The sequence below is a fragment of the Thalassophryne amazonica genome, chromosome 12 (genome assembly GCF_902500255.1).
Source record: "Thalassophryne amazonica chromosome 12, fThaAma1.1, whole genome shotgun sequence".
Lineage (NCBI taxonomy): Eukaryota > Metazoa > Chordata > Actinopteri > Batrachoidiformes > Batrachoididae > Thalassophryne > Thalassophryne amazonica.
Window position 1 is genome coordinate 36182077 of NC_047114.1, and position 24240 is coordinate 36206316.

General features: G+C 38.8%; 1 protein-coding gene across 1 annotated transcript; it reads left to right on the forward strand.

The window, feature by feature from the left end:
• The first annotated feature begins 18746 nt into the window (after positions 1-18746).
• On the forward strand, positions 18747-20109 carry LOC117521792 (regulator of G-protein signaling 5-like). The gene is made up of 5 exons (XM_034183134.1): positions 18747-18863; positions 18952-19035; positions 19116-19177; positions 19272-19435; positions 19519-20109. The coding sequence occupies exons 1-5, from the start codon at positions 18763-18765 to the stop codon at positions 19693-19695; spliced, it is 588 nt and encodes a 195-aa protein (XP_034039025.1). The 5' UTR covers positions 18747-18762; the 3' UTR covers positions 19696-20109.
• The last annotated feature ends 4131 nt before the right edge of the window (positions 20110-24240 follow it).

A 24240-nucleotide genomic window follows, 5' to 3' on the forward strand; every position in this document is an offset into this window, starting at 1 on the left:
ATGTTATGACTGCAGTAGGAGCTGTGTCCACATTCTTGGCATTACATCAGACCTGTTTCCCGTGGGTGTTGGACTCCGCCAGGGCTGTCCTTTGTCACAAATCTTTTTTGTGATGTTCATGGATGGGATTTCAAGGTGCAGTCAGGGACTGGAGGGTGTCCACTTCGGTGACCTCAGAGCTGCATATATGCTCTTTGTGGATAATGTGGTTTTGTTGGCGTCATCAGGCAGTGACCTCCGAAGTGCACCTAGCAGGAATGGGATGACAATCAGCACCTTCAAATCTGAGACCATGGTCCTCTGTAGGAAAACAGTGTATAGTCCCTTCTGAGTCAGAGAATACTTATTGCCCCAAGTGGAGGAGTTTAAGTATCATGGGGTCTTGTTCATGAGTGGGGGTAAACTGGAGCATGAGATCAATAGACAGATGGGGCGGCATCTGATGTTTTATGGATGCTGTACCAGACTGTTGTGGTGATGAAGTAGCTGAGCCAAAAGGCAAGGTCCTCAAATTTCCAGTCAATTAATGCTCCTATCCTTGAATATGGGCATGAACTTTGGGTAATGATTAAAAGAGTAAGATCATGGATACAAGTGACAGAAATGGTATTCCTCCATCGGGTATCTGGGTTTACACTCCTGGACAGGTTGAGAAGCTCAACTATCTGGAAGGGACTCAGAGTAGAGCCGCTGCTTCTTCTTCTTCCAGCTGAGGTGGTTCAGGCACCTGGTAAGAATGTTCTCTGGCCGTCTCCCTAGGAAGGTCTTCCAAGTATGTCCAACTGGTATGAAGCAATAGGGAAGACCCAGGACACACTGGACAGATTATATTTCCCAGCTGTCTTGGGAACACCTCTGGATCCCACAGGAAGAGTTGCAGTACTTGGCCGAGGATAAGGAAATGTGGGTTGAGCTGCTCGGTCTAGTGCCATTGTAACCTTTACCCAAATAAGCAGCAGAAAATGAAATGAAATGAAAAAAACAAATTACCTCTGGGTGACAGTTGTTGATGACTCATCTCTTTGTCATTTCTTGAACTAATGCTACTTAATGATCCTGTTACTCCTGTTTATAGTTCTTCTGGTCTGTAATTTTTGGATGCAACTTTGATCTCAAAAAGCCTCTGTATCATATTCTGATGAGCTACAAAACATTGAGAATCGTTTTTGTTTGTTTGTTTGTTTGTTTGTTTGTTTGTTTGTTTGTTTTATCAAAAAAGCTCACCCATGACTAACTTTTAAATTTTTATACTCAGTTGTATTTTGGTGCATTTCCAAAAACTAAAACCCTGGTTGAATAATAAACAAAAAAGGGAAAACCCATGATGACTCAGCAATGCAATCAAATCATTAGTTTTATTATCTATTATACTTTTGCCACATGTGAGTTCTGTTCCAGTTTTGTCTTAGCCTTTATTTTCTTGTTGATATCTTTTCAGTTCTTACATTTGTTTCCTAGTTTAATTCCTTGTTCCTTTGTGTTGAGTCTTCCTTATTTTATTTGTTATTTATTAGGCCTTGGGTTTTGTTCATCTTTGGTTTTGGTATTTTATTTGGGTCACTGTGGTTGTAGGTTCATCTTTTAGTTGGGTCCTGTTCACTTTGTGTTTGTCTTACTGCATGCTCTTGTCTGGTGTTCAAGGTTTGGTATGGGTGTGTCTTGTCCCTTCTGTTTGCCACACCCCCTTCCTGATTGTTCTCCCACACCTGTGTCTCATTCTCTTAATCACCACCTGTCCTATTTAAGCTCTCTGCATTTTCCACCTCTCTGCCAGTTCGTCATACTTTATGTCATCGTTTCAGCCTTATATCACAGCCTTGTTTAACCCTTCTTCGATTGACTGCCTGTGTTTGACTCTGTCTCTGCCCCTTAACTCCACCATGCCGTGCACTTGAACTGTGCTTGGTTTTTGGACCTTGCCTCAGCATCACGTCTGCCTGTAACTCTGCCATGCTGACAGTTACACTGTGTACCAAACCTTGTGCCAGATTGCTAGATAAAGCCTTTTTGATTTCTCTGTTTTTAATCTATGAGTCTTGTCTGTGAGTGCATTTGTCTGCATGTATATTATTATCTGCATATATATATATATATATATATATATATATATATATATATATATACAACCCCTGGCAAAAATTATGGAATCACCGGCCTCAGAGGATGTTCATTCAGTTGTTTAATTTTGTAGAAAAAAAAGCAGATCACAGACATGACACAAAACTAAAGTCATTTCAAATGGCAACTTTCTGGCTTTAAGAAACACTATAAGAAATCAAGAAAAAAAGATTGTGGCAGTCAGTAACGGTTACTTTTTTAGACCAAGCAGAGGAAAAAAATATGGAATCACTCAATTCTGAGGAAAAAATTATGGAATCACCCTGTAAATTTTCATCCCCAAAACTAACACCTGCATCATATCAGATCTGCTCATTACTCTGCATCTAAAAAGGAGTGAACACATCTTGGAGAGCTGTTGCACCAAGTGGACTGACATGAATCATGGCACCAACACGAGAGATGTCAATTGAAACAAAGGAGAGGATTATCAAACTCTTAAAAGAGGGTAAATCATCATGCAGTGTTGCAAAAGATGTTGGTTGTTCACAGTCAGCTGTGTCTAAACTCTGGACCAAATACAAACAACATGGGAAGGTTGTTAAAGGCAAACATACTGGTAGACCAAGGAAGACATCAAAGCGTCAAGACAGAAAACTTAAAGTAATATGTCTCAAAAATCGAAAAATGTACAACAAAACAAATGAGGAACGAATGGGAGGAAACTGGAGTCAACGTCTGTGACAGAACTGTAAGAAACCGCCTAAAGGAAATGGGATTTACATACAGAAAAGCTAAACGAAACAGAAAAAAACAAGGTTACAATGGGCTAAGGAAAAGCAATTGTGGACTGTGGATGACTGGATGAAAGTCATATTCAGTGATGAATCTCGAATCTGCATTGGGCAAGGTGATGATGCTGGAACTTTTGTTTGGTGCCGTTCCAATGAGATTTATAAAGATGACTGCCTGAAGAGAACATGTAAATTTCCACAGTCATTGATGATATGGGGCTGCATGTCAGGTAAAGGCACTGGGGAGATGGCTGTCATTACATCATCAATAAATGCACAAGTTTATGTTGATATTTTGGACAATTGAAAGGATGTTTGGGGATGATGAAATCATTTTTCAAGATGATAATGCATCTTGCCATAGAGCAAAAACTGCAAAAACATTCCTTGCAAAAAGACACATAGGGTCAATGTCATGGCATAGGGTCAATGTCAATGAGCAGATCTGACTTGATGCAGGTGTTAATTTGGGGGATGAAAATTTACAGGGTGATTCCATAATTTTTTCCTCAGAATTGAGTGATTCCATATTTTTTCCTCTGCTTGGTCTAAAAAAGTAACCGTTACTGACTGCCACAATCTTTTTTCTTGATTTCTTATAGTGTTTCTTAAAGCCAGAAAGTTGCCATTTGAAATGACTTTAGTTTTGTGTCATGTCTGTGATCTGCTTTTTTTCTACAAAATTAAACAACTGAATGAACATCCTCTGAGGCCGGTGATTCCATAATTTTTGCCAGGGGTTGTATACGAGGGCTGTCAATAAAGTATAGGTCCTTTTTATTTTTTTCAAAAACTATATGGATTTCATTCATATGTTTTTACGTCAGACATGCTTGAAACCTCGTGCGCATGCGTGAGTTTTTCCACGCCTGTCGGTGACGTCATTCGCCTGTGAGCACTCCTTGTGGGAGGAGTTGTCCAGCCCCTCGTCGGAATTCCTTTGTCTGAGAAGTTGCTGAGAGACTGGCGCTTTGTTTGATCAAAATTTTTTCTAAACATGTGAGACACATCGAAGTGGACATGGTTCGGAAATTAAGCTGGTTTTCGGTGAAAATTTTAACGGCTGATGAGAGATTTTGAGGTGATACTGTCGCTTTAAGGACTTCCCACAGTGCGAGATGTCGCGCAGCGGTCCCAGGCGCCGTCGTCAGCCTGTTTCAAGCTGAAAACCTCCACATTTCAGGCTCTATTGATCCAGGACATCGTGAGAGAACAGAGAAGTTTCAGAAGAAGTCGGTTTCAGCATTTTATCTGGATATTCCACTGGTAAGGGAGATTTTTTTAATGAAAGACGTGCGGACGGGTCCGCGCGTCGGGACGCAGCCGGCGCGGTGCGGCGGCACAGGAAAAACACCTCCGTGTTGATAACCATTTGTAAAATCCAGGCGGCTTTTGATGGCTTTCAGTGGAGTGAGTATATGAGAAATTGTTTAACAGCTGGACATGTTCCAACTTGTCCTTAAGGCTTGCAACAGAGGTGTTTTTCCTGTGGCGGAGCGTTGCAGCGGCTGCGAGCCGACGCTGCAATCCGTCCGCACGTCTTTCATTAAAAAAATCTCCTTTAACAGTGGAATATCCCGATAAAATGCTGAAACCGACTTCTTCTGAAACTTCTCTGTTCTCTCACGACGTCCTGGATCAATAGAGCCTGAAATGTGGAGGTTTTCAGCTTGAAACAGGCTGACGACGGCGCCTGAGAGCGCTGCATGACGTCTCGCACCGTGGGAAGTCCTTAAAGCGACAGTATCACCTCAAAATCTCTCATCAGCCGTTAAAATTTTCACCGAAAACCAGCTTAATTTTTTGAACCATGTCCACTTCGATGTGTCTCACAGGTTTAGAAAAAATTTTGATCAAACAAAGCGCCAGTCTCTCAGCAACTTCTCAGACAAAGGAATTCTGACGAGGGGCTGGACGACTCCTCCCACAAGGAGTGCTCACAGGCGAATGACGTCACCGACAGGCATGGAAAAACTCACGCATGCGCGCGAGGGTTCAAGTATGTCTGACATAAAAACATATGAATGAAATCCATATAGTTTTTGAAAAAAATAAAAAGGACCTATACTTTATTGACAGACCTCGTATATACTCCAACCACAGGGAGAAACATGACATGTAATACATGGAAAAATACTAGATGACATATACAGCAAAATGGGAAACTAAAATCAGAATTAAATAATACATGCTACATGCGGCTGGAGATAAAACCAAAAACTTTCATCGGTGCTGCAGTGGCTAGTAGTAGTATTTTTCAATAATTGTTTGGAACATTGTTCCCACGTCTGTATCAAAAGAAAGGAGCTGTGCTTGATGGAGCCCCCATATGTCACCAACTGATTCAAAACAATGATTGATTGATTGAACACTGAAGAATTCACTTCAACACAAATGAGTGAAGATGGATTGCATTGTTTTTTTTTGTTTTGTTTTTGTTTTGTTTTTTTATTTTTGATTGTAAGTGCTGTAGTCAGTGCAGGGTCTGTACGTGCACTAGCATGTAGTTGTCAGTATATCTTCATTTTCAGACTAAACATTAATTTATCATTCATGCTGCTCTGTCACCAGCTGTTCAATCTTCAAATGACATTGGGTCAGTGACAAGGACAATATGATATGCAACACTTGACAGTAATTTAGGTTTGAATCCACTGGGAAATCCACTTGCTCAGTCTCATGGAATTTCCAGAACTTGTATTCTCTGTCCTCTGCATGTGCTGCCATTCAGACTGAATCCACAGCCGGAATATTGTCTTCAGCCAAATGGAATCTAATAAATGATACAGTGCACTGCACACCAGTTTCTATTTTGGCTTTGTATGATACTGCCTATGAGACCAAAGCAACAAATACGGATGAATGAGTTTTCATTTGAGGAAGAGATGGATGTGGAGGAGCAACAAGCAAAAAGTAGGAAGCTCTGACTTGGAAAGGTTTTTGGAAATCTTCCAAGTGCAGCCTGGGTCATACTGTCTGGGAAACCGGTTATCTGGGAATTCCAGGCTGTTGTGCACTTCCCGCATCCAGAGTTCAACTTAAAAAAAAAAGAACCTCACAGACACAGGAAGTGGTGTCACTCCCCGGAGCCTAAATATAAAAACAAATGTTTGATCTTGCATAATGCAATAATGAGATATCTCATCACACTGAGTCATCAAAGTACTGGTCCTTCAACCATAACAGATATCCTTACTGCAGTCATTAAATTAACTTAACACCAATTTGATGGATTATTTGATGAAATGTTTTGCTCAGACAAATATCTGAATATGATGTCCCTGAAGGTGTATTTGTGTATCTAATGGCTGATGTTTTCCCATACAAACATAAGTAAATATGAACATTAAGTGTCCTTCTCATGGTAGAATGATACCAAACAGTTTCAGTCTGTTTTTGCCTGTCAGAAAATCCACTGAGAAATAAAAGTGGCACAGTAGCACAGATATATAACGCAATGCTTAAATACCCTCGGCCGTATGAGTATTCTGTGTCCCAAGAATGTTCCCTGTGAATTTGAAAGCCCTGACAGTAATAGGACTGGACTTATACTGAGCTCAGAGAGACGGACGGGCAGATGCAAAGTCTTCACAATACACAATGGCCATATTTTGGCCTTGGATAAAAATTACCACCCAGTACTTCAGTATAACCAGCTGTAACAAAAGTTTATTGTATATTTTTGCAAATGGCATTTTATTATGACTCATTCCCGTCGGTCTAATATTTCCCCGTACAGACATTGTGGTTGGTTAATAATCCTTTAATATTAAACTGAAAATTAACTGTGATAATAAAATTTGCCTGCCTCCAAAACAGAACTACATATAAACACGGTCGTGATGTTCACAAACAAGCTATAACATGGAATAAATGATAATTTCTTATTGTCTTTCTTAAATTCTATGTCAAATGTAGAGGGTATAATACCTTTGTCACACATAGCTGGATTCACATAGAATGGCGTCGGACTTATGAATCGGCGCACATCTGAAAAGTGTTGGATTTCAGTTCCAAAACATTCTAACAGCCATCTGCAGAAATCTACACAGTTGGTCAAATTGTCCGGCGACCCCAAGTGTGACGCACATGTTCAAAACTCTCCGGGCGCAGATGAGATGGGACACCTTTCCACCAGCGGTCTGAAGGCCATCTGACCTCAATTTACATAATCTGAAGGAGGCATAAACAGGATCCGAAATGATTTCAGCGTATGGAACCTCGAGATGGATCGGGCAGATCTGGACAGGGTGTTATATCCATAATAGTCCTTACAGCACAGATAATATTCCTCGCCATGGGCGACATAAATAATAATAAAATAACATGGTTTTGGAGGGCGGTATCCTCTCGTCTAACTCTGGCAAATAGCTGTCATTTTGGGCGACTGGGCATGGACGTCGGGCCTCTTGAAAATGCATACCACCCTCCAAAAGTATGTTATTTGCATTATTATCACTTTACTGAGATACACATCACGTAACGTGTACATAAAAAAAGTTGGCTCACTTTAACTTTTGTCATGTCGGGTGGCGCGCGCTGCTCTCCAAATTTGGCAGTGCGTCCTCATCAAGCTGACTGCTTTGGGTGCTGTTCATTGTCTTACTATCCATGAGAAAATCATCTGGAATATCCATATTGGGACCAACACACACTTGTCGCTTTTTTGTGTTTTCCTCTGTGGACAATTTTGTTTTTTTCCTCTGCGGACAGCTCTTGGGCTGTGCGCACTATGACGTCATTTGTTTACGCACAGCAGGCGGGTATAGCCAGGTAGCGTCGACATAAATCTATGATACCGGCCCAGCAACGCCCCGGTAAAGTGATAATAGTGTAAAATGTTGTGCTGATCAGATCTGCGACACCACGGCGGCTGGCGGGCAGTTGTGCACGCTGTCGCACCTCACGTCAGAGGCTCAGAGCTGAACAGATCTCACTGCTGTAATCAGACGTGGTTTTTGATGCAGACGAAGCGGGCAGCTGCCTGGGGTGCATTTTTTGATGACACACAGGGGGCGGCATAAACACTTAAGAAAAATAAATCATCTGCACCGCAAAGTGGTTATCATATCACTGTGTGGGAAATTAGCAAATTGGTGCTCCCTCCATGCAGCTGCAGGCACCCCTGCTGGTTGAGCTGCACAGAACACAACCAGTGTAAAAGGTTCAGCGGTTGTCTCCTATGTTGTCTCCTGGGACAGGCACTCTCCTCCCTTGCTCTCTGCTCCGCTTTGACTCCGGACGGAGCATCCTGCAGTGCTCCCGTTTCTCTGCTGTTCCGCTCAGCAGGATCCTGCTGCCCTGTGGCAAAGTCCAGTTAGGACACAGCACAGAACCAGAACTCTGCACACAGAACAGGCGTTTGAAAGTGAACAGACAGAGTGTAAGAACATATTACAACATATATGTACTTACTAACCCTCACCACATAACCTGGTTGTTTAACAAAATATAGAGTTAATTGAACAAAATCTACAATTAATTGTATTTTACAGTATATTCTGTTTAATAAACAACTGAGGTATGTTGGACTAGTTTACAGAACTAGATTAGGTGAATATAGCAGAGTGTGAATGTGCCAAATCAAATTATTTGATGTGAGATTTGAGTTCCTTACTGTTTTATGAGCCGTCTGAACATGTTAAGTTTAATCTATGTGTTTTTCTTGTTACCTTCCTTTGTGTATGTGCTCAGAGATCAGATTCAGTTCTGATTTCCTGCTGTTTTCTATTTCATCACTGGTGATATGACTGCTGTGAGATCAGATAATGGTCACTTACAAACAGGAAAAAACAAAACAAACAAACAAACAAAAAAGATTCAGGAATAACTATCACAAGGACTCAGAAATGGATGGACTGTCATCAGAAACTGTAACGATGAAACCAGGGCCAGAAGAAAAGTCAGCACTGGAGAATCACTGGCATCTACAGCAGACATCTGTCTTCATATGTATGTCATAAATTTCACAGAGGATGTAAATCTAAAATTGATCACAGTCAAACAAGATGATCCTTCTCGTGCTACACCATAGTCAATATGACTGACAGTTGACAACAGCTATAAATAAGTAAGAAAATGGTGAGACCACTTTAAAGCTTAAAAAATGCACAACTGTTTTAGGTGGTTTTACACACATCAAGCTAAATATTGAGACAAATATGCACCTTAATAAAAGTGCTAATCGTTCCTCCCTAAAAGAGAGCTTAATATAGCATCTAATGACAGACATTTAGCATGTGAGGGCATGTTTATTCAAATTTACAATTCATGAATGTTTTGTAGACTTATGCCACGTTCATACCGGGCGCGATCAGACACCATAAATTCACGGGGGTCGCATGGCGATGGACGCGCCACCATCACCCAGTGTGTCGCTCTGCTTTTGCTGTGAAAATTCACCCCAGTGTGTCATCAAATAGGAGGAGCTTCCATTCCGCTCGCCGGCTCTGGTTGTCAGTCAAGTTAACATGACAGACCTTGATCACACGGAGTGAATTGTTGTGGAAAGCTGACAAATGTCATGAGATGTTCCCAATTTGGGGAGTATCATTATTTGCCGCAGGAGCTGCGTCTCGATGACGGCCACTTTCAGTGGTCCTTCCACCTCTGCGGGACCCAGTTTGAGGACCTCCTGTCCCGTTCACGCGCGCTCATGTAAACAATTAAAAAAAAAAAACTCCACTGCTTGCTGTGGGGCTGCTGCTTGCTCTTCCCCAAAAAACTCTGTCATAATTGTGTTTAGAAACCAGTCACCATTTGTTTTATTATACATCTGTGTAGTTAATAAGTAAAATAATCTCCACGGACGATTCGCTCGCACGCGCACATAAAAGAAAAAAAAGAAACTCCGCTGCTTGCTGCGGGGCTGCTGCTCACTCTTCCCCAAAAAACTCTGCCATAATTGTGTTTAGAAACCCAGTCACCATTTGTTTTATTATACATCTGTGTAGTTAATAAGTAAAATAATCTCCATGGACGATTCGCTCATACGTGCACGTAGGATAAAAAGAAAAAGAAACTCCGCTCCCGCTGCTGTGGGGCTGCTTCTCGCTCCAAAAACTCTGTCATTGTGTTTAGAAACCAGTCACCATTTGTTTTATTATACATGTGTGTAGTTAATAAGTAAACTAATCTCCATGGACGATTCGTTCATGCGCGCACGTAAGATAAAGAGAGAAAGAAACTCCGCTCCCACTGCTGTGGGGCTGCTGCTCGCTCCAAAAACTCTGTCATAATTGTGAAATAAAGGACAAAAGCAGTGTTGTATAAAGTACCAGAAAATCACACTTAAGTAAAAGTACAGATACCCATTAAAAAAATGACTTTGGTAGAAGTTCAAGTCACTGATTGAAATGCTACTCAAGTAAAAGTCTTAAAGTATCTAGTATTTATTGTACTTAAGTATGACAAGTAATGTACAACTAAATGTACTCAAGTATTGAAAGTAAAAGTACAAGTAAGTGTTAATAATCAAAAACGAACTGATTTTTTTTTAAATAAATGTTTATCTAGGCTTGTAAATGACTGGTAGTATTAGTCAAAATACTGAAAATTGTGCACATCACACAAAAACACTTCAGAAACAAGGTTTCAAAACCTAAACGAGAGTAGGCTACTCACTAGGTGTTCACAGGAAACAGTTATTTATTTCTATATGTATTTATTTATTTTCATTGTTACATGGTTTTATCTTTTCTGTTGTGTTTTGTTTCATTAGGTTCTTTTTGTCTCTCTCTAAAATTGTATTGCAACATTATTAGTCTATTATTATTGACTACTATTGTCTATTATGTAGACTATTATTGTTGTTGCTATAATATATGAATAAAAATAAATTTAAAAAATACAATTTAACTCTTTTACGACAACGAACGCTGAGCCATTAATTATACAGAAAACAAATCAACACAAACGTGCTGATGCAAACAGCTTAATGCTAACTTAACATTGAAAATGCCATAGACATGCTAACGCGTTAGCATTGGTCCCGTTTTTAAGTTATAAAATACATCTATCAGCTGTTTTAGAAGACCATAACAGGTCGGTTTGCAATTTCAGGGGCACTTCTAAAATATTTAAAATGATAATAAAATAAGAAAAAATGGCTGATTGTGTAAAATTTTGTCTGTTTCTTTTTGGGGGGAGGCACTCAGAGGAGGTCTCGCCTGGGGAGCAATTCAGTGTAGAACCACCACTGACTTGATCATATTTAATTCTGTTGAACATATGATGTGGAACTGTTTCGCCATGACAACATATGAAACATGAATCTCACCTCCAAGAGCATTTTGCAGCACAGTGCGCCAGGAGCCAGGACCACACAGCCTGTGGTGGGATGCTGGAAACAACAATGCCATAAATAAATCCCATGGGATAATCCAACCAGAAATCACGATGTAGAGTTGTGTTGTGTTGGGGGGGAATCAAGTTTGCTGCCACGAATATAGTGGAAAAGCTCACTGCAAGCTTTTTTTAAGCAAAGGTGTCCTTTGACTGTCAGCAAAGGTTCGCTGCGTGTGCACGCACGTGCATGTTGCGCACATGTAGCGAAGTTTTGCTGATAGTAAAACTTCCACTGACAGCTGAGCACATGCGCGCACATGTGTATGCGCACACGTGTGTGCGCACACGTAGGAGCTTACTATGAAAACACACACACTAAGCGGTCATTTCCTTATGTCAGCACTTTTATGCACACACACACGCGCGTGAGGTCAGTGACCCTGGGAAAAAGAGGGCAAGCGAAGGAGTGATTGAATGGGAGTCGGTGACTGCAGGGATGGATACATATGGCGTGAGCCCGGTCCATAGGTTGGTTGTTCTTTGATGTCCAGTACAGGTCCTGGGCAAAGGGAGGAACACAGTGCTCCGGTCTGTGTTTGCCATCCAGAAATTTGGAGATCGGGTAGTCTGCAGCACCTTTTATGGGCATCTGACAGCAGTCTACATACTGTACGTTTTGGATGCGATCTGACAGGTGTGGATGAGGCAATCTGTCTGCGCTCTGACATTGCTGGTCACACCTCTTTTCCTCCAGACTGCGTCAGATTATGGCAATATTTGCGTCGGTGGGGCATGACTCTGACACATTCTTGCTATGTGATATGGGTCCAGTTCTGTTATCACTTGTTGGTATTTTGTAAAAAAAAAATTATGAAATAAATTTCATTTTGTGAGGACTCAGCCTGCATAAAAAAAAGTCTTTTTTTTTTTACACACTTAAATGCTGCTTGTGAGTGACATTGTTCAGTTGCAAATGTACATTACAGATAATGTTCTTACCGGACAGGATCATTTATTTTGACGTCAGTGACGCAGATACACACAATCAACATTTACTTTTTGCATTCACACAAAATGGTGTCTGCAATAATCACGTAATACTGGCTATGTAAGTTATTAAAGGAAAGTATGCCAATAACTGACAGTGACCTAAATCTGAATGAATTATTGAAGATAAATGGATACAGCGGCTATAAATCAAACGGAAACGCTGCCTTATTTGTTGTTCATACCTTATAGTGTCTGTTTGGCAGTAGTACATGTTCCAGTCAAGACATCCTGAAGAATGGCACATAATGACTGAAAATAATAATAATAATAACTAGCGTGTTGTCTGTGGGGATGCACAGCTCTAGATTGGGTAAGTGTTTATAAAAGAGGTAGCTGACATTTTTCAAGGGTGGTAATAAATTGTGTAGTTTCCATAATGAGTTTGAATGGCATATGTTTTTAGAACCTTTGGCCTTAGATGTCAACAGTTTTTAGAATAAGAACTTAAACCTTTCATTTCCTGTTAATTATATAATTTTTAATGTTAATTTACTGTCTTAATGTGTTTATAAATTGCTTAGGTTCTTGTTATCATATACACATTATTATTATTATTATTATTATTATTATTATTATTATTATTATTACTTCGGTTTTGTTATTTGATTTTTAAATGGACCAGAATGGAAATAAGTGTTTTAACTTTCTTGTGTCATCCATGTATTTTTAATGTATTTATAATTATTTTATGTACTCATACTGAACTTACAAAACAAAATCATGCATATACGTGCACACACACACGCTTTCAATATATAGATAACTTTCCACCCCCTGCTGGATTGGCGTGTGAGTCCAGAATATAACTATCAATGTCCATTGTTCAGTGTTGTTAGCTAATACATGTAGCTTCTCTAAAATTATTAGTCCTATCAATGTTCAGTTTTGGCGGCATTCATCCTTGACCTAAAATACATAAACATACCAAACAGTAAATGTCAGCACTCCCCAGTTTGCAATTGCACACATGCACGGACGCACACAGAGCTTTTTGTCTTTTCAGCATTCTGCGGTAAGCAGCTGCTTTTAATTTGACAAACAGAGACTGTGGCGGAAGAGATAAAAAGTACTACACTTTTCACTTATGTTACTGGGAGCATGATACTTAAATCACTCATGGTAAAAGCAACATAACACTCAACTAAACCAATTGAACTACACAAATGCAATCAATCAATAACACTAACACTGTTAAACGAACATGAACCACAATAACAACGTTTAAAACCCCGAACTCCTATGGTGCATTGCAGCCCAATGTCCATTGTTTAATTGGTTAGCTAAAATCAATAATTTCTCAAAAAAAAATTTGTCCTATCAACTTTCCGTTTTCGCAGTATTCATCCTTGATACAAAATACATAAGCATACCAAATGGCAAACGCCAGCTCTCCCTGGTTTCACCATGATTGAAGCCATACGCGTGCGTGCACACAGAGGCCACTTGGCTATTATAATATAGATAATAATAATTATTTTTATTATCATTATTACGATTGTTATTATTACTGGACTAGTTGTTTGAATGGTTTGTTGCCATCCCAGACTGAAAGCAGCTCTATAATGTGGTGGATGTGACAACACATAACACCAGTGCTTTCTTAGTGCTTACTTAAATGAAACATCTGTTCTGCACATTATAAGAAATACTTTAAACTCATTTAATACAGACACATTCAAGTATAATCAAACTGCGTATACACTCACAGGCCACTTTATTAGGTACACCTGTTCAGTTGCTTGTTAACACAAATGGTTAATCAGCCATTCACATGGCGGCAACTCAATGCATTTAGGCATCTAAACGTGGTGAAGATGAATTACTGAAGTTCAAGACTAGCATCAGAATGGGGAAGAAAGGAGATTTAAGTAATTTTGAATTTAGCATAGTTGTTGGTGCCAGATGGGCTGGTCAGAGTATTTCACAAACTGCAGATCTACTAGGATTTTCACGTACAACCAGCTTTAGGGTTTACAGAGAATGCTCCGATAATGAGATTTCCAGTGAGCGGCAGTTGTGTGGATGAAAATGCCTTGTTGATGTCAGAGGTCAGAGGAGAACGGGCAGACTGGTTGAATGGGCGACTGCATGATGCTATCATCTCAATATGGACCAACATCTCTGAGGAATGTTTTCAACACCTTGTTAAATCTATGCCACCAAAAATTAAAGCAGTTCTGAAGGCAAAAGGGGTCCCAATGAAGTGGAAGGTGAGTGTATTTCATAATATGGCATATTCCCAAAATCATATAACATCTCATAATCTATTTCTGCCTTTAGTCACCAAATATTTCACTTCAGGCACAATCACAGCTTTACTTTTTGAATTGTTAGCGATCCAATTTTACATGTGAAGACTGAAAATTGTCACTTTCTTTCAATGACAAATGACAGTTTCAGGTTTTCAGAATCAATAAAGAGGCTGGCACAATTCCTGTTAGGCCTGTGAGCTTCATTATTGATACAGAAAGCAGAGAAACAGCTCATTATTTTTATCTGAAGTGACTTGGTGTCGACACAGAAAACTATATGCCCAACAATTCACCCAGTTCAGTAGAAAGCATTGTTGAAGACTTTAGGCAAGGGAAACTGCTTCAGACACGTTCAATGAGCTCTTGATCTTCAGGATCCTGTTCCCTGATTTCTCATTTCCCGCCCACATCCTGTGGACATACTGTGAAATATTGTCCTTTACCGTTATCCGACTACATCGAAGATCTAAATTTAGAATTTTCTAATTCCATGAACAATGGCTTTCTAGAGTATAAGCTTTAAATGGTGTATTTATTGTTCCTTGGCAATACCTTGTAAATGGAACTGTGCAACTTATTTCCACAGAATAAACTACAAGACTTTTTGTATTTTAATGATTTCTGATAACAGGGAAATACGTACAGCGAATACAATAGATATAGTTAAAATAAATACATGTCATAATAAATCAAAAATCCCTGTTTTCAATCTTGGTCTGTTATGAACAATTCCTGCTGTCCAGTGGAAGCCATAATTACTTGTATTATCCATCTATCAAATTTTCATTATTATGTAATTAGTCATTAAAAACACACTGCTGTTGAAAAATCCTTCATGAAGTTTTATAGAGGGAAAGTGAGGAAAATGCATGGAATACCCAACAATTATCATCACACAAAGTGGCCCCATCTTACAGAACCATTAAAAAATGGTTATTTATTCAGAACTGAACAGCAAATTGTAATAGGTTCTAACTTTTGTTTAGTCAATACTTTATCAAAAACCCTGCTCTAACAGTTGATTTGTTGCCTTGAAAATGGGAGTTAATTAAAATGCAGTTCAGTTTCATGATGTTGTCTTATCAGGCAATACCAGACATTTTGTTGTTTGAGTGTAATATATACCATTTGCATACATATAACATTTCTAGAAACTATTTTGTAAAAACTATAAAGAGTGAAGCTAAAATACCTTTTTAAACATTCTAGAATTCGACTGTGTTCAGTTCATTCTGGCTTAAATCACAATCAGTCAGACCTGACTGTATTAAAGAGCGAAAGAAAATAATGTGTCATTACAAATAGATGGAATGGATATACAAAGGGTAAAAGAAATGAAATTTTTAGGAGTCATGAATGATGAAGATCTTACATGGAAGTCACACATAAATTACATAAAAGGAAAAATAGCGAAAGCCATTGCTGTTTTGCATAAAGTAAAATATTCATTAAATAGTTATGGTTTATTAACATTGTACAATTCATTGATTGTCCCATATTTAACTTACTGTGTAGAAATCTGGGGATCAACATATACAACCTATATACAACCTTTATTTATTTTGCAGAAAAGAGCTTTAAAAGTGATTAGTAACTGGTTTTAGAGATCCATCTAATCCATTGTTTATTAAGTATAGGGTACTTAAATTTCATGATTTAGTTGATTTGAAAATATTACAAACGATGTACCAAGTTAATAAAAATACTTTACCAACAAACATTCAAAATATGTTTGAAAAAAGAGTAAGTAGTTATAAATTGAAAGGAATAGAAGTCTTTAAAAAACCAAGATTTAGAACCAAAGTAAAGGAAAGGAGTATTGCAGTAAATGGTGTCAAATTATGGAACAATCTTAATAAAGAAATTAAAGAATTAAGGTCACTTAAATTATTTAAATAACATATTAAATTAGATGTATTAAGTAAGTATGAAACTATGAAGTAAGTCAGTGGGCTGCAAGAAAGTCAAAAAAAAAAAGTAAACTGTTAATAATGTTTGGAGTGTCTTAAGTTTAAATATAACCTGTCAGTGATGTAATCTATTAATTAATGGTCATAATTATGAAATGGGTCAGTGGTATGTGACAAGTTAAAGAAATGCAATCTGTTAAATAATGTTGACTATGATGCTGTATATTGAAAGATTGTATTGTTAAAAGGGGCAGAAATCATAAGACTTGTTCTTCTTTCTGCTCCTTTTCATTCTGGTATTGTGGTGCTTTTGTTTTTTGCTTTTCTGTTTTTCTTTTAAATGAATGAAATAAATATTAAAAAGAAAAAAAAAAAAGTGGCCTAAAAAGTTCAACTGCAACACTGCCTTTCAAACCAATACTGTAGGCACTATATTGATGATTTATAGTGCATGACACGAAGTGCATAGCACAAGTGCATATGGGCGTGTCCATCTGCACTTCACAGCACGTAATCTGGGAGAAAATACACTGGGGTGAAGGGTGCAATTGCAAAAAGCTCATATTTATTAATTAGTCATGGGTTTGTTTTGGCTTTACATTGAGAGAGTAAAACTTTTAATTGACTTTTTAAAAACTGGTCTAATTTATTACATCTAAATCATTCCTTTTCTCAAATTATGTAATATGATTGAAACTCCAAGCATCACTTTTTTCAGTATCATTGAAGGGATATAGAGCAGGGGAGGTGATCAAGTGGTTAATGCGCTTGGTTTCAGTACAGAAGGTTCTGGGTTCAAATCCTACCCCTGTCAAATTTCTCCATGTAATGTGGAGTTGCGTCAGGAAGGGCATCCAGTGTAAAATCTGTGCCAATTCAACATGCAGATCCACCTTGGATTTGCTGTGGCGCCCCCAAGTGCAAACAAGGGAGCAGCCGAAGAGACTTACTGTTGAAGGGATATAGAGGAGATCACTTGAATGGAGATGGAGGATTCGATGCAGAAACATTGTGACATGTTTTACTGACACAAATGAGTCAAACTTTGGTTCTGTCGAGCATGCGGAAAAAGCTTATTGTGACAGTGGCGGGTTTCCACATCCTATATAATCTGCACTGGAAAAAAAAAAAGATACTTTGGATCAACTTTAAAAAAATTGATGTAATTTGTTACAGCTAATTTTTTTAGTTTCTCACAATGTATATTTATGATTTGGTAAAGTGATTCCAGTAGATTTAAACTGGAAACCACAGTTTTCCATTAGACCAATGTAAATACGTACTTTGAATGAAGTGCACTGATGTTTCACTTTTTTCAATGTATCATACTTCCTCAATGAAGTAACTTTGAAGTGGGAACACCCCGTGTCGCCGACCGAACGGCCTCCCCTAAAAATTGGTCCGCTCTGCCTTCACTGCGCATGATCAGAGCGCCAAAGCAGCACGTCTGAGTCTGATTCTCTGAGTCTGACTCTCTGCACCCAAAGCGATCAAAGGGAATAACATGATTAACCATCAGATACAAAGAAAAATCTCTTAAATCATTATAAAGTCTGTTTTAAGCAGAAATGAGGCTGTTTTAAGCAGAAACAAGGCAATAATTGGTGAATCACTGCTGACGCTGTGAAATGACGCCCGCGCATTTCGGAGCTATAATCGGTACCCCATCTTTTATGATGAAATAATGCTGAATTTATGTGGAAATGATTGTTGTACAAAAGCTTCAGATATCTGCTGAGATAGATGGTGACTGGAGTGCAGTTTTAAGCGGAAGCGAGGCGATAATCAGTGAATCGTGCTGACGCTCCGAAATGACACATGCGCAGTGAAGGCAGGGGGGACTGATTTTTAGGGGGGATTGTTCGGTCGGCGACACAGAGTTTCCCCATCCTATATAATCTATTGTACTTCCACAATAAAGGAACTATGAAGTGGGAACGCCCAGGAGCACCCATCAGACAACAAAAATCACATTTATAAGATGATAAACTATAGTTGGTGTGTTTGTAGGAAGGAGAAATGTTAAAATTGAAGCATGACCTCTTTGTCAGTTAATGAAAAAAAATGAAATCAGACCATAATGAAACCACAAATGATAAAGTCCAGTGCAGCTGAAGGCTGTCAAAATGTGCTGATATTAAATGATAGTAATTCGTGTGTGTGTGTATGATTCTCTTCACCAACGCACACACACTGAATGAACACAAAAACCCCAGAAGCGTCATCCAGTCACTGTAAATGTCACATATTTTGCTCAGTAATGAGGATTAGGAGGAAAATCAGCATGGAAGAGTCTCCTCATCCACCCACAGCTCGTTTGATTGGCTGAAGGAAGTGCTACATCACAGAGGGCTGCCCTATAAATCCAAGTCACTCCCCCATGCTGCCAGCACACCATCTGAGAACCAACACATGCGCATTGCAGAGTCAGCTAAAGATCTCCACCCCCGAGCAAGAAAACATCTCATCATGTGCAGAGGGCTCGAGTCGCTGCCCATCAGCTGCCTGGAGCGGTGAGTTTTCTCTCACTCCTATATGACAGACACTTAATTGAAAACTTTAAAAAATTTAAAGTTGGAACATTTTCCTTCATTTTCACAGGGCAAAAGAGCTCAAATCGCTGTTTGGAAGTTTGCTCCAGAAGTCAGATCACAGTGGACAATCAAAGAAAAGTGGAAAGCTGAGGTAAGACACGGAAGAAACCATCAGTTTAACCGCATTAATACATTTCAGAATTTATGCTTAAAATGATGTTTCTGTTGCAGGGTAAATGCAGAAGAACCTTTGAAATGGAAGGAATCGTTCGACCAACTTTTATCAAGCCAAAGTAAGTTTAACTATCCACCACAAACAGAACCAAACATTTCTATCATTTCCGGCGACATCAGACGTTCATTTCTTTTCTTTCTCTCATTCACCAGATGGACTCTGCCTCTTCAGAGCATTCCTTGTCTCTGAGTTCAGCGAGGAAAACATTGCCTTCTACTTGGCATGCGAGGACTACAAGGCAACTAAACCTGCCAAACTGGCAACGAAGGCCAAGAAAATCTATGAGGAGTTCATGGGCTCTGACGCGCCACGAGAGGTAAATACAGGTGGATGGAGCAGCGTGTCACATTCTTACAGGCTATGAAATGCTAATAATTTGCCCCCTCTGTTGCCTCACAGGTAAATCTGGACCATGTGACCAAAGAAGCCACGAAGGAGAACCTGGAGGAGCCTAGCCTGTCTTGTTTCGATCTGGCTCAGGCCAAAATCTACTCCCTGATGGAGAAGGACTGCTATCCTCGATTCCTCAAGTCCACCACATACCTGGAGGTCAGCAAAGAGGTCAGAAGCAGCTAACAAGGTTGTTTACTTCTCCATGGGAAACTACTGCGATTCTCATATGCCAAAGCGAGGCAGAGTCGGGACTCCGGACAGTTCAGGCAAAGCAAACGCCTCAGTTAAAGAAGATTTGCACACAGCTGAAAAGTTATTTTTGAGACTGGAAGCTGAATGTGAGACCAATAAGTGAGACAGCCTGAGCAGGAGTGCCTCTGGGCTGCAGGGACACGTGCACGGCACTCAAAGTGGCATCATATCGACACTAGTGGAGTAGACACTCAGATATCATGGTGGCATTAATATTTATTTATTGATTATTTATTGTAGAATTATTTTATTTATGTGAATGTTGCTTTAAAACTGTCATAAAGTGAGTTTTGTTGTATTTATTTAAAGTACTGTAAGTAAAAATAAATGTACTGAATAAAAGAGACAGAATGAATGATGACTGATTCTGTGTTGGGGGTGACTGATTTGGACAAACTAAGTGTAAAAAAGGGAAAAAAAAAACAGTAAAAAAAAAAAAACCTGATGATTTGCTCATGGGCACGGATACAGTAATTCAGAGGTTCCATTTCACAAGTTGGAGAGTGGGGTGGAGTGAATGCAGCTGTATTTCATATATATATATATATATATATATATATATATATATATATATATATATATATATATATATATATATATATATATATATATATATATATATATACGAGGGCTGTCCGTAAAGTATAGGTCTTTTTTATTTTTTTCAAAAACTATATGGATTTCATTCATATGTTTTTACGTCAGACATGCTTGCACCCTCGTGCGCATGCGTGAGTTTTTCCATGCCTGTCGGTGACGTCATTCGCCTGTGAGCACTCCTTGTGGGAGGAGTCGTCCAGCCCCTCGTCGGAATTCCTTTGTCTGAGAAGTTGCTGAGAGACTGGCGCTTTGTTTGATCAAAATTTTTTTCTAAACCTGTGAGACACATCGAAGTGGACATGGTTCGAAAAATTAAGCTGGTTTTCAGTGAAAATTTTAACGGCTGATGAGAGATTTTGAGGTGATTCTGTCGCTTTAAGGACTTTTCACGGTGCGAGACGTCGTGCAGCGCTCTCAGGCGGCGTCATCAGCCTGTTTCAAGCTTAAAACCTCCACATTTCAGGCTCTATTGATCCAGGACGTCGTGAGAGAACAGAGAAGTTTCAGAAGAAGTCGGTTTCAGCATTTTATCCGGATATTCCACTGTTAAAGGAGATTTTTTTTTAATGAAAGACGTGCGGACGGGTCCGCGCGTCGGGACGCAGCCGACGCGGCGCAGCGGCACAGGAAAAACACCTCCGTGTTGATAACCATTTGTAAAATCCAGGCGGCTTTTGATGGCTTTCAGTGGAGTGAGTATATGAGAAATTGTTTATCAGCTGGAGATGTTCCAACTTGTCCTTAAGGCTTCCAACAGAGGTGTTTTTCCTGTGGCGGAGCGTCGCGGCGGCTGCGAGCCGACGCTGCAATCCGCCCGCACGTCTTTCATTAAAAAAATCTTTAACAGTGGAATATCCGGATAAAATGCTGAAACCGACTTCTTCTGAAACTTCTCTGTTCTCTCACGACGTCCTGGATCAACAGAGCCTGAAATGTGGAGGTTTTAAGCTTGAAACAGGCTGATGACGCCGCCTGAGAGCGCTGCGCGACGTCTCGCACCGTGAAAAGTCCTTAAAGTGACAGAATCACCTCAAAATCTCTCATCAGCTGTTAAAATTTTCACTGAAGACCAGCTTAATTTTTCGAACCATGTCCACTTCGATGTGTCTCACAGGTTTAGAAAAAAATTTTGATCAAACAAAGCGCCAGTCTCTCAGCAACTTCTCAGACAAAGGAATTCCGACGAGGGGCTGGACGACTCCTCCCACAAGGAGTGCTCACAGGCGAATGACGTCACCGACAGGCGTGGAAAAACTCACGCATGCGCACGAGGGTTCAAGCATGTCTGACGTAAAAACATATGAATGAAATCCATATAGTTTTTGAAAAAAAATTAAAAGGACCTATACTTTACGGACAGCCCTCGTGTATATATATATATATATATATATATATATATATATATACATATATATATATATATATATATATATTAGGTAGTGTTTATAAAATAGGTAGTTGACTTTTTCAAGGGTGGTAATAAATTAAGCAAAGGAACTCAATTTTCCTCCTTAATGTATTTATAAATTGTTTAGGTTCTTTTTTTCATATTCACACTATTAATAATATAAATTTTATTAGTAGTATTATCAACATTATTATTATTATTAGATTTTATTATTGCTTCTATTTTGTCATTTGAATTTTAAATGGACCACAATGAAAGTGTTTTCAGTTTCTTGTGTCATCCATGTATTTTTAATGCATTTACAATTATATTAGGTATTTACATTGAACTTACTATATAAAATCACACATGCACACGCAACACACTTTTAATATAAAGATGATTTACCACCCCCTGCTGGAATGGCATGTTAGTCCAGAATGTAATTAGCAACTTTAGCTATTATCCATAGCTATCCAAAAATATCAACATCTTATCAACGTTCCATTTTTGGCGACATTCATCCCTTTTGATTTTTCTGCATTCTGCTGCAAATTAGGTGCCTTTTTATTTGTAGACATGCACAAACAAAGACAGTGGCAGAAGACATCAAAAGCAATACTCTTTTCACTCATAACAACATGACACTTAACTAAACTGACTAAACCAATTGAACTACAAAACCACAATAAATCAATAAAACTGTTAAATAAACACAATAAATCAATAACACTAACAACACTGTTACATGAACCACAATAACAACATTTCCAACCCAAAAACTCCAATAACCCATGATGAATTATAGCACAGTCTCCATTGTTTACTGGCTAGCTAAAATTGCTAGTAAGTCCCTTCGGCTGCTCCCTTGTTTGCACTTGGGGTCGCCACAGCAAATCCAAGGTGGATCTGCATGTTGAATTGGCACAAGTTTCATGCCGGATGCCCTTCCTGACGCAACTCCACATTACATGGAGAAATGTGGCAGGGGTGGGATTTGAACCCGGAACCTTCTGAACTGAAACCAAGCACATTAACCACTTGGCCACCACCCCTTGGCTAGCTAAAATTGCTAATTTCTCCAAAAATATTAGTCCTATCAGAGCTTTTTGTCTTTTCCGTATTCTGCCCCAAGCAGGTGCTTTTATTTTTACACACCCACAAACAGAATCAGTGGTGGAAGACAAAACCAATTAAGCTACAAAAACACAATAAGTCAATAACACAAATAGCACTGTTACACTAACATGAACTACAATAACAACATTAAAACCACAAAATCCTGAATTCCTATGGTGCACTGCAGCACAATGTCCATTTTTCATTGTTTGTTAGCGAATATCTCTAATTTCTCCAACAATATTAGTTCACAGTGTTCATCCTTGACCCAAAATACATAAGCATACCAAACAGAAAATGTCAGTTCTCCCCAGTTTCTGCATGATCGAAGCCATACACATGCATATATATATATATATATATATATATATATATATATATATATATATATATATATATATATATATATACGAGGGCTGTCAATAAAGTATATGTCCTTTTTATTTTTTTCAAAAACTATATGGCTTTCATTCATATGTTTTTACATCAGACATACTTGAACCCTCGTGCGCATGCGTGAGTTTTTCCACACCTGTCGGTGACGTCATTCGCCTGTGAGCACTCCTTGTGGGAGGAGTCGTCCAGCCCCTCGTCGGAATTCCTTTGTCTGAGAAGTTGCTGAGAGACTGGCGTTGTTTGATCAAAATTTTTTCTAAACCTGTGAGACACATCGAAGTGGACACGTTTAGAAAAATTAAGCTGGTTTTCGGTGAAAATTTTAACGGCTGATGAGAGATTTTGAGATGATACTGTCGCTTTAAGGACTTCCCACGGAGCGAGACGTCGTGCAGCACTCCCAGGCGCCGGCGTCAGCCTGTTTCAAGCTGAAAACCTCCACATTTCAGGCTCTATTGATCCAGGACGCCGTGAGAGAACAGAGAAGTTTCAGAAGAAGTCGGTTTCAGCATTTTATCCGGATATTCCACTGTTAAAGGAGATTTTTTTTAATGAAAAACGTTGAATTGGCACAGGTTTTTATTTATTTTATTTATTTATTTTATTTTATTTATTTATTTATTTCATTCATTTAAAAGAAAAAAAACAGAAAAGCAGAAATAAAGCATCTCCATTACCAGAATGAAAAGGAGCAGAGAGAAGAACAAGTCTTATATTTTCTGCCCCTTTTTACAATACAATCTTTCAATATCCAGCGTCATTTTTCAACATTATTTAACAGATTGTATTTCTTTAACTTGTCACATACCACTGACTTATTTCATAATTATGACCATTATTAAATAGATTACATCTCTGACAGGTTACATTTTTTAAACTTAAAACATTTTATACATTATTAACAAATTACATTTTTTTTTTTACTTCCTTACAGCCCACTAACTTATTTTATAGTTTCATACTTACTTAATACA